The sequence below is a fragment of the Peromyscus eremicus genome, chromosome 7 (assembly GCF_949786415.1).
Source record: "Peromyscus eremicus chromosome 7, PerEre_H2_v1, whole genome shotgun sequence".
Taxonomy (NCBI): Eukaryota; Metazoa; Chordata; class Mammalia; order Rodentia; family Cricetidae; genus Peromyscus; species Peromyscus eremicus.
The window spans coordinates 68114380-68127588 of NC_081422.1; the positions used below are offsets into that span (position 1 = coordinate 68114380).

Consider the following 13209-nt stretch of genomic DNA (forward strand, 5'->3'; position numbering starts at 1 on the left):
GTTCACAGCTCCAGAACCCACATAATGCCAGGTGGGACAGCACCCATCTGGAAGATTCCTAGAGTTCATTGGCCAACCAGCATAGCCAATAGGTGAGCTCCAGCTTCAATGAGAAAGTTTGTCTCAAAATACATGGTGGAGAATGACAGAAGAAGATATCTAGCATGGGCCACATGTATTCACACACACATGCACATATATACATGGACTAATACATACATACATGCACCAATCATGCCAGTATATAGAATAAAATTCCATTTATGTTCTCAGAGGTGTTACAACATTATAAGGAAAAAATTATATGCTTGCACAAATGAGAAATATCAAGGCACACTATCACGATGGAAATAGTTAGCATGCCTGACCTCGAGAAGCAGTACACAAGTACACATAGAGTAGGGTGCTTTTTGGACAGGGGAAGCAGACCTCTGCTCTTATTGCTGTAAGCTAGAAAGCCCCTTCTATTGTGCACTGATGACTGTACTAGCCACATGGGCACAGAGTCTTCAGGTTCTCAATTGTTCACTTAATTTGATAGGAGAGCTACAATCACTAATTCCATGAAAGCTCTAGAGCAAAGGGCACGGGCACAGTTTTATTTAACAGATGGAACTGACAAACTGTCCCTGCTAGGAAGTAGCCTGTGGTAAAGGGGAGTGTGTTTACAGTCAGCAGGATACAGTATAGAGGTCTGGGAAGCTGAGTCCTAAAGCTCGGGTTATTTACCGGCAGAATGGAATCTACTTCCTCTATATTCTGAGAACTGCTCAGGAGAGAAATCTAATGATACACTCAGACTCTGACTAATACACTCCTCCCCTCCATTATCCATTTCCAAGTCTGTCCTCAAAAGAAGCATGAATGTGCCTACGAGAAACCAATCAGTCTCCATTAGGAGGAAGATAATGAAGTAATAGAGGAATTTGGCTAAGTACACAGTCTTTAAGTATGAAAAGAAACTGCTAGGAAGATTCAGAAGAATCAAGCCGTTTTGTCCTTTTCCAAACTTATAAGTGTGTGAACTGCACAGATGGAATATGCTGCTTCCTGGAAGCATGGTGTCCCAACTTTGTGATTTTTTAAACTCTCTAAAAAAAAGATTTATTGTACATGTGTGGGTGTTTTGCCTGCATGTATTATGTACACTATGTGCATGGAGGCCAGAAGAGGGTAGTGGATCCCTTAGAACCAGAGTTATAGACAGTTGTGAGCAACCATGTGGGTGCTGTGAACCGGACCCAGGACCTCTGGAAGAGCAGCCAGTGCTCTTAACATTTTGAGCCATCTATCCAGATCCTAACTTTGTAAATTTTAAATATTAAGAGGACAGAATTCTTATATAAACTTAAAACTAATAGTTCTACATGTTTAGTTTGCTTGCTTGGTCATTATGATTTGTTGGTTTATGTTCTGATACGTTATTTTTCATACACAATAGAATTTTATTAAATGTAAAAAAAAATGAAATCCTAGTACTCGGGAGGCAGAGGCAGGTAGAGCTCTGTGAGTTCGAGGCCAGCCTGGTATACAGAGTGAATTCCAGGACAGGCACCAAAACTACACAGAGAAACCCTGTCTCAGAAAAAAAAAAAAAAAATCATGACATTTGCAGGAAAATGGATGGAACTGGAACTCAGTATGCTAAGCAAAATAAGCCATAATTAGAAAAAGAAATACCACATTTTCTCTCACATGCAGACTCTTGATTTACATTTATGTATCTGTGTGTATGCATGTATGTGTGTGCATGCATGCGTGTGTGTGTGTGTGTGTGTGTGTGTGTGTGTGTATCATGGAAGTAGAATGGGGGCAATGACAAGGAGGGAAGAGATTTTAATGAAGAGGAGAGGGAGAAAGAGAGGGCCATGGGGTACACGTGAAAGCAGAAAAGGGAAAGAAAAGGTGCCAGAAAGTCTGAGCGTGTTATAGGGAAGGGCGGTCGGGGAGGGGAGTGAAGCAAAGCAAAGAGCGTTGATGTGGATCTAAGAAAACACCACAATGAAGCCTACTCCTTTGTATGGTGACCTAACATATTAGAAAGCGGCTGCCTGGAGTTTCCTTCTGAAGCTCTAGCCCACAAGAAATATAGATAACAATCACAGTGCCTTGGAAACTCTTGATGTGGCAGATTGGAGTTTCTCTTTCTTGTTGGAAAGAGGGTTTTGTTCTTTCTCTTAAATGATAAAGCAGGAACTCTGTAAACACCTTTATATAGTAACCGGTGTGGAAGGGAACCTGACAACAAAAGACTGACTAACCAGCAGCTTTCAAAAGCTAAAGTGATAACCAGTCAGTTTCAGCCTTGGGAATTCCTATTTGGGAAAACCCTTTGCTTTCTCTGTGGTAGGAAGACAAGGTGTGACATTGGCGGTCTTTACAAATAAGTTCAGGGACATTAAAAGTCCTATAACTTATTTCTCCAGCTGTACTGCTCTTGTGGATATGGGGAATGCTCACAAACTATTCCCCTCCTGATATATTATTTATGCATTTGTTTTTGTGCCTTAAAGCAAAGGTTTCAAAACAATAGAGAAATACTGGTTAACTATTTCATACATGCAACTATGAAGTTTGCATCCATAAACTGCCCTTTCCCAGTAGATATTTTATTTGATTTTGCCAACAATCTATTGGAAATTAACTTACATTTCAGTTACAGAAATAGCATTTTGGAAGCATGGCTAAATGACCTCTGAAAAGCATTTTCAATCCCTGACAATAAGTGTCAGTATCTGAAAGTTTATTTTCAAATTGTTATAAGGGACCAGGGTGGTATGCACCAAAATATTTTATTACAACTTACACAGGGAAGGAGTCACATACACCAATTTAATAAAATCCATCTTTTCTCCTTTATTTGCTTTTGGCAATTGAAAACCTCTGACATCCAGAGATAGTCCAAGAGAAAATGAAATTCAAAAATTATGTTGATAGAAACCTCCACTTCTGGTTCCTTCTATTGCAAGCATGCATTTAGTTTCTAGCCTGAACCCAGAACTTCCAACACAGTGAAGTAAAAGCAATGACTCGTCAAGATTTCAACCTGTACCAATTTATTTAGAACCGAGTCAACTCCAAGCTGCTCACTGCATTGTATTTCTTAAATATAAGTGTAGTTTTTTTAAACTGTGCTGACATACTGACACACAATTAGAGATGTATATCAGTCTATAAAAGCAATTCATTTCTAGCACCAATCACAGCTTGCTAATATGAGTAAGCAAAGAGACTGTATTTAGGGATTCTCAATCAATAGATTTTTTTTGTCCTTATTGCAAGGTAATGGCAAATTTTGTATTGTCAAAACAAAATTTGTCCTGGACAATGTTAATGAGAAAAAGTGGGGAAAATACATCTGGAAAAATGGCTCAGTGGGTAAGGGTACCTGCCAACAAACTCAGTAACCTAAGTTTGACCCCGAAACCCAAATGGTGGAAGGAGAGAACTGATTCCAGGAAGTTGCCATAGTCTGTAGCCCTCAAGCCAATTCTGAACAGAAAAAGTTTCGGCAGGAGCTGGGAGAGGTGCTCCATAGTTAATAGCACTCACTGCTCTTGCAGAGGACCTGGGTTCAGTTCCCAGCACCCACATGGTAGTTCACTACTATCTATAATTTTAGTTCCAAAGGATCTGACACCCTCTTCTGGTTTCTGTGGGCCCCTGTACCCACATGGTGCATAGACACTCCCTGAGGTACACACATATACACAGAAATTAAAACTGAACAACAATAACCCCAAAATCTTTAAATCCCTTGGCAAGGTTACTAACTCCCTTACAGATTTCCCTGACAGCGAGTTCCTGCTGCAAGATGTGGGCCAGGGGAGTGGAGGAGTTTCAGCTGCACTAGCCATGCCTGAGTGTTTGCTTGATCAACTCTTTCACACTAGGACTGCAGGATTGAAGGCTGCAGGGAGACAGCAGATCCTGCCTCACTTACTGTCTGGGCATCACAGAAAAAGGCAGTTGCCAATCCTAGCTTCAGACCGGTATCTGGTGTCAACAGGAGCTTGTTAAAGTAGAGTGCAAATAGAAAAACATCCCCTTGATCTGCAGGTCACTTATCAGATAGGAATCCAGAGTTTGTTAACTTCATATTGTTGAGCTTGAGAGGCGAGAAAACATACTGAAGGCTATGAGGCATGCTGGCTCTCCTCTTTCAGCTACCTGGTGCTGACCAGTATTATAGCCTTTTTCCCCAGAATACAGAAAATAGGAGAGAAGGACTCTGATGTCAGCACCCAGAGATCTTTTGCTGTAACTGCACTGGATTCTTTCCTTTGCTTGGGAGTGTTTCCACACTGAACAACTCATTTACATTGTTAATCACAGTTGCATTTCAATTGTGCTCAATTTTATATTATGTGTTCTGATAAGTTACATAGCACGTGGCATGGGATAAAACAGACGTCAAAGTCACTGATTCTCTTACAGCTGCCGGAGTGGAAAATGGATTGCCCTGACAGTGAGTCCCTGCTGCAAGATGTGGGCAGGAGAAGTGGATGGCCTTTAGTCAGAGAGATAAAAACTGAGTTTCTAGATTGTGCAGGAAGTCTCTATTTTGTGACCTCTAAGATCCCTTGTATGTCTAAAAGTGTGATCATTATTATTCAGCACCAGGGCATTATATAAATTGAAAAGAAACACCATCTACCAAAGTATTTGTTCATGCAGACATATGCAGGTGTCAGTGCCCACACATGTAGAGGCCAGAGTTCAACATCTAGTGTGTTTTTCAATCCCTCTCCACTTTATTTTTTGAGACAGGGTCTCTTAGTAAGCCAGAACTCTCAAGCTGACTCTACTGGCTGATCACTGAGTCCCAGGGATCCTCTTGTCTCCTCTTTCCCTGTACTAGGGTGACAGGCACACACTGCTATGCCCAGCTCTTAATGTAGGTGCTGGGGATTTGAAATCAGGTGCCTACGCTTGTGCAGCAAACACTTTAGCCATGAAGCCATCTCCCCAGCCCCTCTGTTTCAGTACTTTATACATGCATTCATTCTTAAATAACCCTGTTCTGGAACCATGGCTGGTGAGTAAATGCTATGACTGCTATAGTTTGGAGAAGAACACTGATTTTGCTGCAAATTACTTATGATAGTTTTGTTACCTTAAGGCAACCTAGAATCACCTGAAAAAGAGTCCCAGTAAAGGTTTGTAGATGAGCTGGACAGTGCTGGCACATGCCTTTAATCCCAGCACTCGGGAAGCAGAGCCAGGTGGATCTCTGTGAGTTCGAGGCCAGCCTGGGCTACCAAGTGAGTTCCAGGAGAGGCGCAAAGCTACACAGAGAAACCCTGTCTCGAAAAACCAAAAAAAAAAAAAAAAAGTTTGTAGACATTGGTTTGGTCTGTGGAAAGTTGTCTTAATTAATATAATTGATGTGAGAAGACCCAGTCCACTGTGAGTGGCACCATGCCCTAGGCAGGGGCTCCTGAATTATGTAAGACAAGAGAGATCGAGCTGAGCACAAGCAAGAGAGTACACATGCATTCATTTTCTCTCAGCTCTTAACTGTGGGTGTGAGCAGTCTTCTCACACTCTTGCTGCCTTGATTTCCTTGTAGGTTCGTAGTCTGAATTTGTGAGCTACACTAAACCCTTTCTCCCCTAAGCTGCTTTTAATCAGGGCATTTTTATCATAGCAACAGAGATGAAATTAGGACAAAACCCATCATTTCTATGAATAGAATTAATTGATTATCTCGTGCATCATCCATTCATTGCACATGAGAATATAACCTTGCTGTTAATACATGCACTTACATTAACATATGCCTATAAACCCTTTACTATTACACATTGTGTATAGATGATAGACTAAATGTACTTACAAACATAGACCAGGTATGAAAACATCCACCATGGAGAATAAGTGACCCAATTCTAAGTCCTAGCTGATACCCCTGCTAAGGTCTGGTATCTGTGTAAGCCCACTCATTACCCCAGTCACTGTAGCAGTGAGGTCTATCAGTACCATACACATCTTTGCTTTATTTATAACAGTAATACTATACACATTGAAGGAAGGACTCAGCCTAATACCCTACCTAACATGCTACAATGACTCCTTGTGCTTCAGATGCTAACAGCTATGGAATCTTGGGCATGCCAAGGCTTTACTTTCCTCAGACACCAAAACGATGTTTGTGTTACAGGGTGTTGGCTCTGCTCTCAGAATATCACATCTCATCAGTGGGTCTCAGGTGGGCATTTCTGAGTCTCCCATGCCAATGATGCTAGTGAAGGCTTCCCGTTTCCAAAGGGGAACAGAGGCGGGAGGATAGTGATGGTGAATTCTCTGAGACTTACTATCTCACTGGTGCACTTGGCAGCATATGCACAATGTAAAGAACTGTTCTTTTTGGATGCTCAGTTGCATTTGGGTCAAAAGAATTGAGATGAGGGCCGGCAAAACGGCCATCACGTAAGAGTGTTTTTCAACAAGCTTGATGTTCTGAGTTTGAGTCCCAGAACCCCACACGGTGCAAGGAGAGAACAGACTCCTGCAATTTGTCCCTTGATCTCTACGGACATGCCATGGCAAGCACATACACACATACACACACAGTAAATAAATCAATGTGAAAAAATAAAGGATCAAGATGAAGTCCCCCCTTTTTTTCCACTGAGTTTTAACAGAGATTTGTGACCACTCCAGTGTCCCACCGCACTTACGTCATAGCTTGGTAAATGGATTCAACCCCATAACGCATGGCGAATTCATCCACTATTTCTTGAGAAGCATCATCAAAGAAAACCTTCCAGGCTTCATCACCTTTGACCTCTGGTATTTTCACACGGCCATTAGACTTCACTTCAGTCAAGTAATGGAACAGGTTCTGAAAGCAAGCGATGTACAGTTCAGGGATTCTTCGGGACAGGCTAGGAATATTTAACTATGCTTTTCTGTAGAATGTCCCTATATTGTTACCACGTCTATGTCACCAGCTTCTGAATGTAATGGGAGTATCTTAGGTTATATGAAACTGAATTTATTATAGGAAATCTGCCTTTGCTTCTGTCTGGGAGTCTGCAGAATCAATAATTAATTTGTTTGTACACCCAGCCATTTCCAGAAGGAAGCAAGCAAGCATGCTCATATGTAAATGTTTCTATATAAGATAATGTATTTTTACATTTGTGAACTCTGAGTAAATTATAGTGTCCTGGTTGGATAATGGGGTGTTAGCTATGATCATACAGAAGATCGTCACGTAATGATACCATGAGGCTTCAGAAACAGAATGGTAAGGGCCAGGAAAAGAGTTGAGATTAAAGATAAATGTTTGGAAATTTTGTGATTAAAGAAATCACCCCCACTGAATTCCCTTTTGTGTCTAACAAATATAGACGCTGTAGCCTAGAAGAACCTTTTTATTGGTTATAGACATTTCTATCTCTTTTTAAATTTACCTTCGGCCGTAGGCCAGTGTCCATATGGAGGTCAGTGAATAGCTTGTGAGAGTTGGTTTTCTCTTTACATTGTGTGGATCCCATGTGTGGACGTTGGGCAGTAACACTTGGTAGCAAGCACCTCTACCCACTGGGCTATCTCCCCAGCCCTTTGTTTCTGAACTAGAAAACTCTAGAAAGCACAGTCTAATGCACACATCTCCTCTGCTGGGTTTCTAAGGCCAGAGATTCTGGCCAAGCCTGTGGTGATTGTTGCTTTTTACTAGTCAGAAACCAGAGTGCTCTTTATTGACATAATACCATCAGCGCATCGGCCATAAAAGTAACCATAAATCCTGTATCTGCTTACTGTATGAACAACTGAAATACCATTCCTTATTCTTTGGTAAAAATGGCATGCAAATCTTTACATTGTCAAGTGTTTAGAGATATTGATTTTCACAAGTGTATGTAGGAATATTAATGCATAGAAAGCAATGGCATTGTGATGGTTAGCTTAGTGTCACTTTGACACACTGTAGAGTCGCCTGGGAAGAAGGGCTTGGTGAGAGGCTGTATAGGTCGTGTTGGAGTCTGAGCATGTACGTGGGGGACTGTGGAAACTGGCTGACTTGAGGACAGAAGACCCACTCTGAATGTGAGCAGCACCACTTCCCAGGCTGGGCCCTGGGCTGAACGCCATGGAGAGCGAGCACTGAGCAGAAGCGGGCCTTTGCTCGCTCTCTCTCTCTCTCTCTCTCTCTCTCTCTCTCTCTCTCTCTCTCTCTCTCTCTCTCTCTCTGCTCTTGACTGTGATGTGAGCCACTGCTTCAGGTCCTGCCCCCAGGACTTCCCGTGATGGATTACAGTGTGGAATTGTGAGCCCAAATAAACCTTTTCTCTCCTCAATTGCTTTTCGTCAGGTGTTTTATCACAGTGACAGGAACAGACATCTTGCTGATGCCTTTTCCCTCTTGGGAAACTGTTCTCTCCTCCTCTCCCAGAGCATGGGGCAAGGAACAGTCCTCAGCTTCATCTCATCCTTTGGATACTTGAAAAAGTATCATTTTCATCCAAGAAGGTCTTCAGTGACACTTCTTATCTCTCCAGAGCTTGCCGTGGTCCAGGGCAACTGGTCAGTGTGTGCACACCAAGGACCACACAGGAACCGGTGAATCGGGCTCTATGTCACCAGCCTGAAGTGCTCATTCTGAAATCCCCTAAAGGGCCAGCTCACTACCGGCTACCACAGGCTTAGTCAGCACAACCCCTGATACCACAGGCCCAGCACAGCCCCAGCTAACACAGGCTCAGTCAGCACAGGCCTTGCTACTACAGGCTCAACACAGCCCCAGGTACCACAGGCTCAGTCAGCACAGGCCCTGCTAACCACAGGCCCAGCTCAGCTCCAGCCACCACATGCTACCATAGCCAGTCTGAACTCCAGGGAGAATTCCACAAACCCAATTCCATGACTTTTCAAAACCCAGGGCTTGTTTTGCGGTTCATAACAAGCAAACACCCCCCCCCCCACCCCCCCCCACCCCCGCCCCATGTTTCACTTGTAATAAAATTTGTTTTGCTAGTTACCTCATGTAAACAGGTATATTGTATGTGGTATGGTGCCACCTTCTCCTCTCCCTTTATTTCCACGTTGATTTTCAGTCGGATGGCTCCAGACACAGCTGACTTATCTGTCCGTTTCTCTGAGGGAAAGCAAAAAGATGTCCTTGGTCAATTATTTCAACCAGAACATAATTCTAATTCAAGTGCACTAATGTACTAACTCGCCACAACCATAGATACCTGCACGGGGCCTACCTAAGACTGGCCATCTCGGCAATCAGTCAGGAAGGGAGAGGAGCTCATGGGGCCTACCTTTTACCTCCAAAGGGTTGGCTATTGAGAGATTCGGGGAGAGAGGGGAACCGCTGTCTCTAGTTTTATGCTCACTGGAGAGCCTCCCCCACACACTGCAAAGGATAGAGCCAGACCCCTGGGCACAAGGGCTGGCTCTTTAATTAATTAATTAAATTAATCTCAGTGGGTCACAAAACAGAACAAATAGACGTGAAAGAGAGATTTGTGTGGGGGACTGCGTATTGACGGGGGTGATAAGCTGATAGGTGAAAGTGGTCCATGTGTTTTACACACATGTAAAATTGTTTCAAGACAAATTTATGGCTGGGGAGACGGTTCAGTGGTTCAGAGCACTTGCTGTTCTTGCAGAGGATCTGGGTTTAATCCCAGGGCCCACACAGCAGCTCACAACCGTCTTTAACTCCAGTTTTAGGAGATTCAATGCCTTCTTCTTGCCTCCATGGGTACCAGGCATGTACGTGCTATGTCTATATATGCAGATGACACATTCATACACATAAAATAAAAATAATGGCTCTTTAAAAACAAATTTAATTAATGAAAACTAAATTAGCCACACACACATATGCATATACACATGCACAGACAATACATATGTATATGCATGCATACACTCATACACAAGTATGCATGCATGTGTGCATGCACACACACACATGTACACATGAGAAGCTTACCTAGAAACACCTCGTTTTCTATATCGTAAGTGACTAAGTAACCATGACCCCCATAGACAACGCCTGCCTGTTGTGCTGCTGTAATTGTTAAACTGCCTGTAGAGAGTTCAGACAGAAGATCAAAGGACCCCCTGCCCATTCACTGTAAAATTAAATTCATCGTGTGGCAATTACAAGCAAGATAATCGGAGCATAAAATTTCACGAGGAGACTGTCTCATCTGAAAACTCCTCTTCGGCTTCCTCTTGTTCTTTCTGCACTTCAAAAGATGAGCCAAATCCTGGCTAAGAAGATGAAAGCAGCTTTCATAGAGTCTGTCTACAGCCTGTGTTTATTTGTAAATGTAGTATGAATTATTTGAATGGAATCAAAATATCGTCAATTTATTCAATAAGTGGATTTGAGTCAGGAGGAGCAGCACACACCTATCAGAGCTTTGAGAGCAATTTACAGTCACAGAATTCCTAGAGTATGAATGTAGACTGAGAATGTGAGATTGACACCCATTCCACAGAGGAAATGCATGGAGGGAAGGTCACCATTTATAAGAAAAAATAGGAACTAAATAAAACAATAGGTTAGTGCTGAAGACCTCTTTAATTGGCCCTTTTTCTAAACATAGCTGTGTTTTTAGCCACATTAGATTAAGAAGTTTGCCTTTTCTGTGTGGGATGCCTCTTGATTTTCTCATCTTTGCTGTCTAGCAGGAATGAGTTGTGAAAAATTCTTTCTTTAGCAGTACAGAATCATCAGAGTTTCGCCCTCTTGCTAGGACACCACACCCACCCCTACTGTATTGTTTAGTACCAAGGATTAAACTCAAGGTCTCATACTTGCAAGGGAAGAGCTCTACCACTAAGCTCTATCTCCAGCCAATTTCTTGCTTTTTAATTTGAGACAGGTCCTTGCTAAATTATCCAGGCAAGCCTTGGCCTGGTGACCCTCCTGCCTCTGCCTTCTGAGGAAATAGAACTACAATCTTGGCCCAGCAGACTTGGTCAGGAATTCCTTTACTCTCAACATATATGGAGTTTTCAGTTAGCAGTAAGTGAAAGCCAACCATCCCTTTCCAGAGCTCCTGGGAAGCTTGGAACTTATGCTATCCCTCAAATCCAGGAGCCATTGACTCTGTTTGAGCAAGCACTGCTTTACACTCTAGGGTGAATTCCAAGTGATGAGAAAGGATGGAGTTTACAGGAAGGACAGGTGAATTATTTGTAAGGGTTGGTCATACTGAGGGATTTTACAAAGCTTAAGAAATGCAAATGAATTCCACTTCTGCCTCTTCATGTCCCTCCTTTCCTGCCTTTCTCCCTTTTCCTTTCCCTCCTAGAAGGCAACGGACAAGGATGTGAGGGGACATAAGTACCCCCCAGGCAGCTGAAGGTGCTGAAGAAAAGGTTTTCTACACAGTATCACAGCACATTGTTTCTTTCACAGTTTAAAGGGTGGTTTCACATCACAGACGGGCAGCCATTTAACCAAGCAGCACAGCTAAGCTCCCTAGCCAACTGGTTATAACCAGCTATATATCATCCAAAAAATAAAATACAAGAACTTCTGCCTGACATATAACTCTATGCTTTAGTTCAAGAGGATGGTAATTTATTATAGAAAAAAAAAACATGCAAAAGCTAGTTTCTAATTAAAATATGATTTTTGAGTATTGCATAGGAACTGAAGTTTTCTTCCTTTAACATCTTGGTTTCGTATGTAAAGTTACTTAATAATTTAAACAAGATGTGGGAGTTTTAACTTAGTTTCAAGCTTAGATTCCAATAACGAGAAGTACCAACATTTTTTAATTAAGATTCTTCAACTATTTTTGGTAATGAGTTCCCAGTGTAGCCGAATCATTTGTGTTTAGATTAAGTTAAATTTCCTATTTCTTTGTTGTTACATAATTTAGAGTTTTATTAACTCAATGAGACTTTATTTTGACAACTATTATATTACTAAAAGTTTGTAGGTTTTTTTTTTTAAGCCAACATTCTGTACATTGATAAAGTACATTGTGAACCTAAGTGGTAAATCTTTGCAGCCCTGGGGCTATGTCAGCTTCGGTTGGGTTCATGACCAGCCAGTCCTCAAAAATTTAATTTACCATTTCCTAGGCTGTCATTAAGAAATACTCGGATGACATCTTTTATGGAAACTGAGATAACTATAAATTTGTACTATTATTAAGTCATCAATAAAGAGCCCATTATTTTTTATTCAAGTAAAAGCCAAATTCAAAATTGTCTTACTCCTGTTTCCATACGAAAAGTTCATTTAAATGTCATGCCAGCTAAACTTATTATTGATGTCTTCACGGTTGGACCCCATACTAAAGCCACATCAATTCTTCTTGTATTTGCTAATGAAAGCTTACTTTTATACCACCATTTAAAAGAAATCACAACTACATAAAAACTACCTTTTTAATTAGCTAATTTTTAATTTATGTGTATGTGTGTATCTGTGTGAATGCATGCCATGCATTTGTGGTTGTCTATGGGGGCATTGCATCCCCCAAGCTAGAGTTACAGGTAGTTGTGAGCTACTTGATATAGGTTCTGGGTCCTAAACTTGGGTCCTCTGGAAGAGCAGAAAATGCTGTTAATTGATGATTCATTTCTCTAGCCCTCCAACTATATTTTTATTGCTGAACTTTCATTAGTAAGCAGAATAAATCAAAGAGCAGTCTCAGATTTCCCAAACATTAGACAAATGTCTTTGAAGATTTATATTATAAATCTAAAATCAAGAGTGGTATAAACTCTTCTCTGAAAAGACATTCAATTGATTCTTTGAGTTTTTTTATTTTCATCTTTGATTTAACAATGTCTTTCAATAATACAAAATTTTAATCAATAGTTACCCTTCATTGCTAATGAAACTAACCCAACTGAGAGGTCAACAGAATGATCTGCAAAGGTATTCAATTTTTAATTATAGGCGAATATAATCTATGTCACAGAAACTCTTGAATTTTAACTCACTTTCCAGTAGGTATAAAAATAATCACCTAAGTTGTACCAGACATCCATCTCGCCACTGAGAGTCCTGACTTCCACAATTGTCTGTCCCAGAAAATCATCGGACTCCTTCTTGAAGTGCTGCTTAACTCTGGATTTTATGTCATCGTCTTCATCCCATACTCGGACCTTGATTCGATCCGTCGAGTTATGACACTCACTGAAAATAAATGGGAACAGGTCAGTGAGTGCTGGCTACTGCTCTAAGGGGCACATGATGTTGGAAACTGA

General features: G+C 41.4%; 1 protein-coding gene across 2 annotated transcripts in view; it reads right to left on the bottom strand.

Moving 5' to 3' along the window:
- Unc13c (unc-13 homolog C) overlaps positions 1 to 13209 on the bottom strand; it is a 412574-nt gene that overhangs the window by 207390 nt on the left and 191975 nt on the right. For both annotated transcript variants that reach the window (XM_059268241.1, XM_059268239.1), the window contains 3 exons: positions 12969 to 13138; positions 8991 to 9106; positions 6684 to 6847 (listed from right to left, as the gene is read on the bottom strand). In XM_059268241.1, the coding sequence (XP_059124224.1) occupies positions 6684 to 6847; positions 8991 to 9106; positions 12969 to 13138 (450 nt within the window). The remainder of the gene's footprint in view (positions 1 to 6683; positions 6848 to 8990; positions 9107 to 12968; positions 13139 to 13209) is intronic.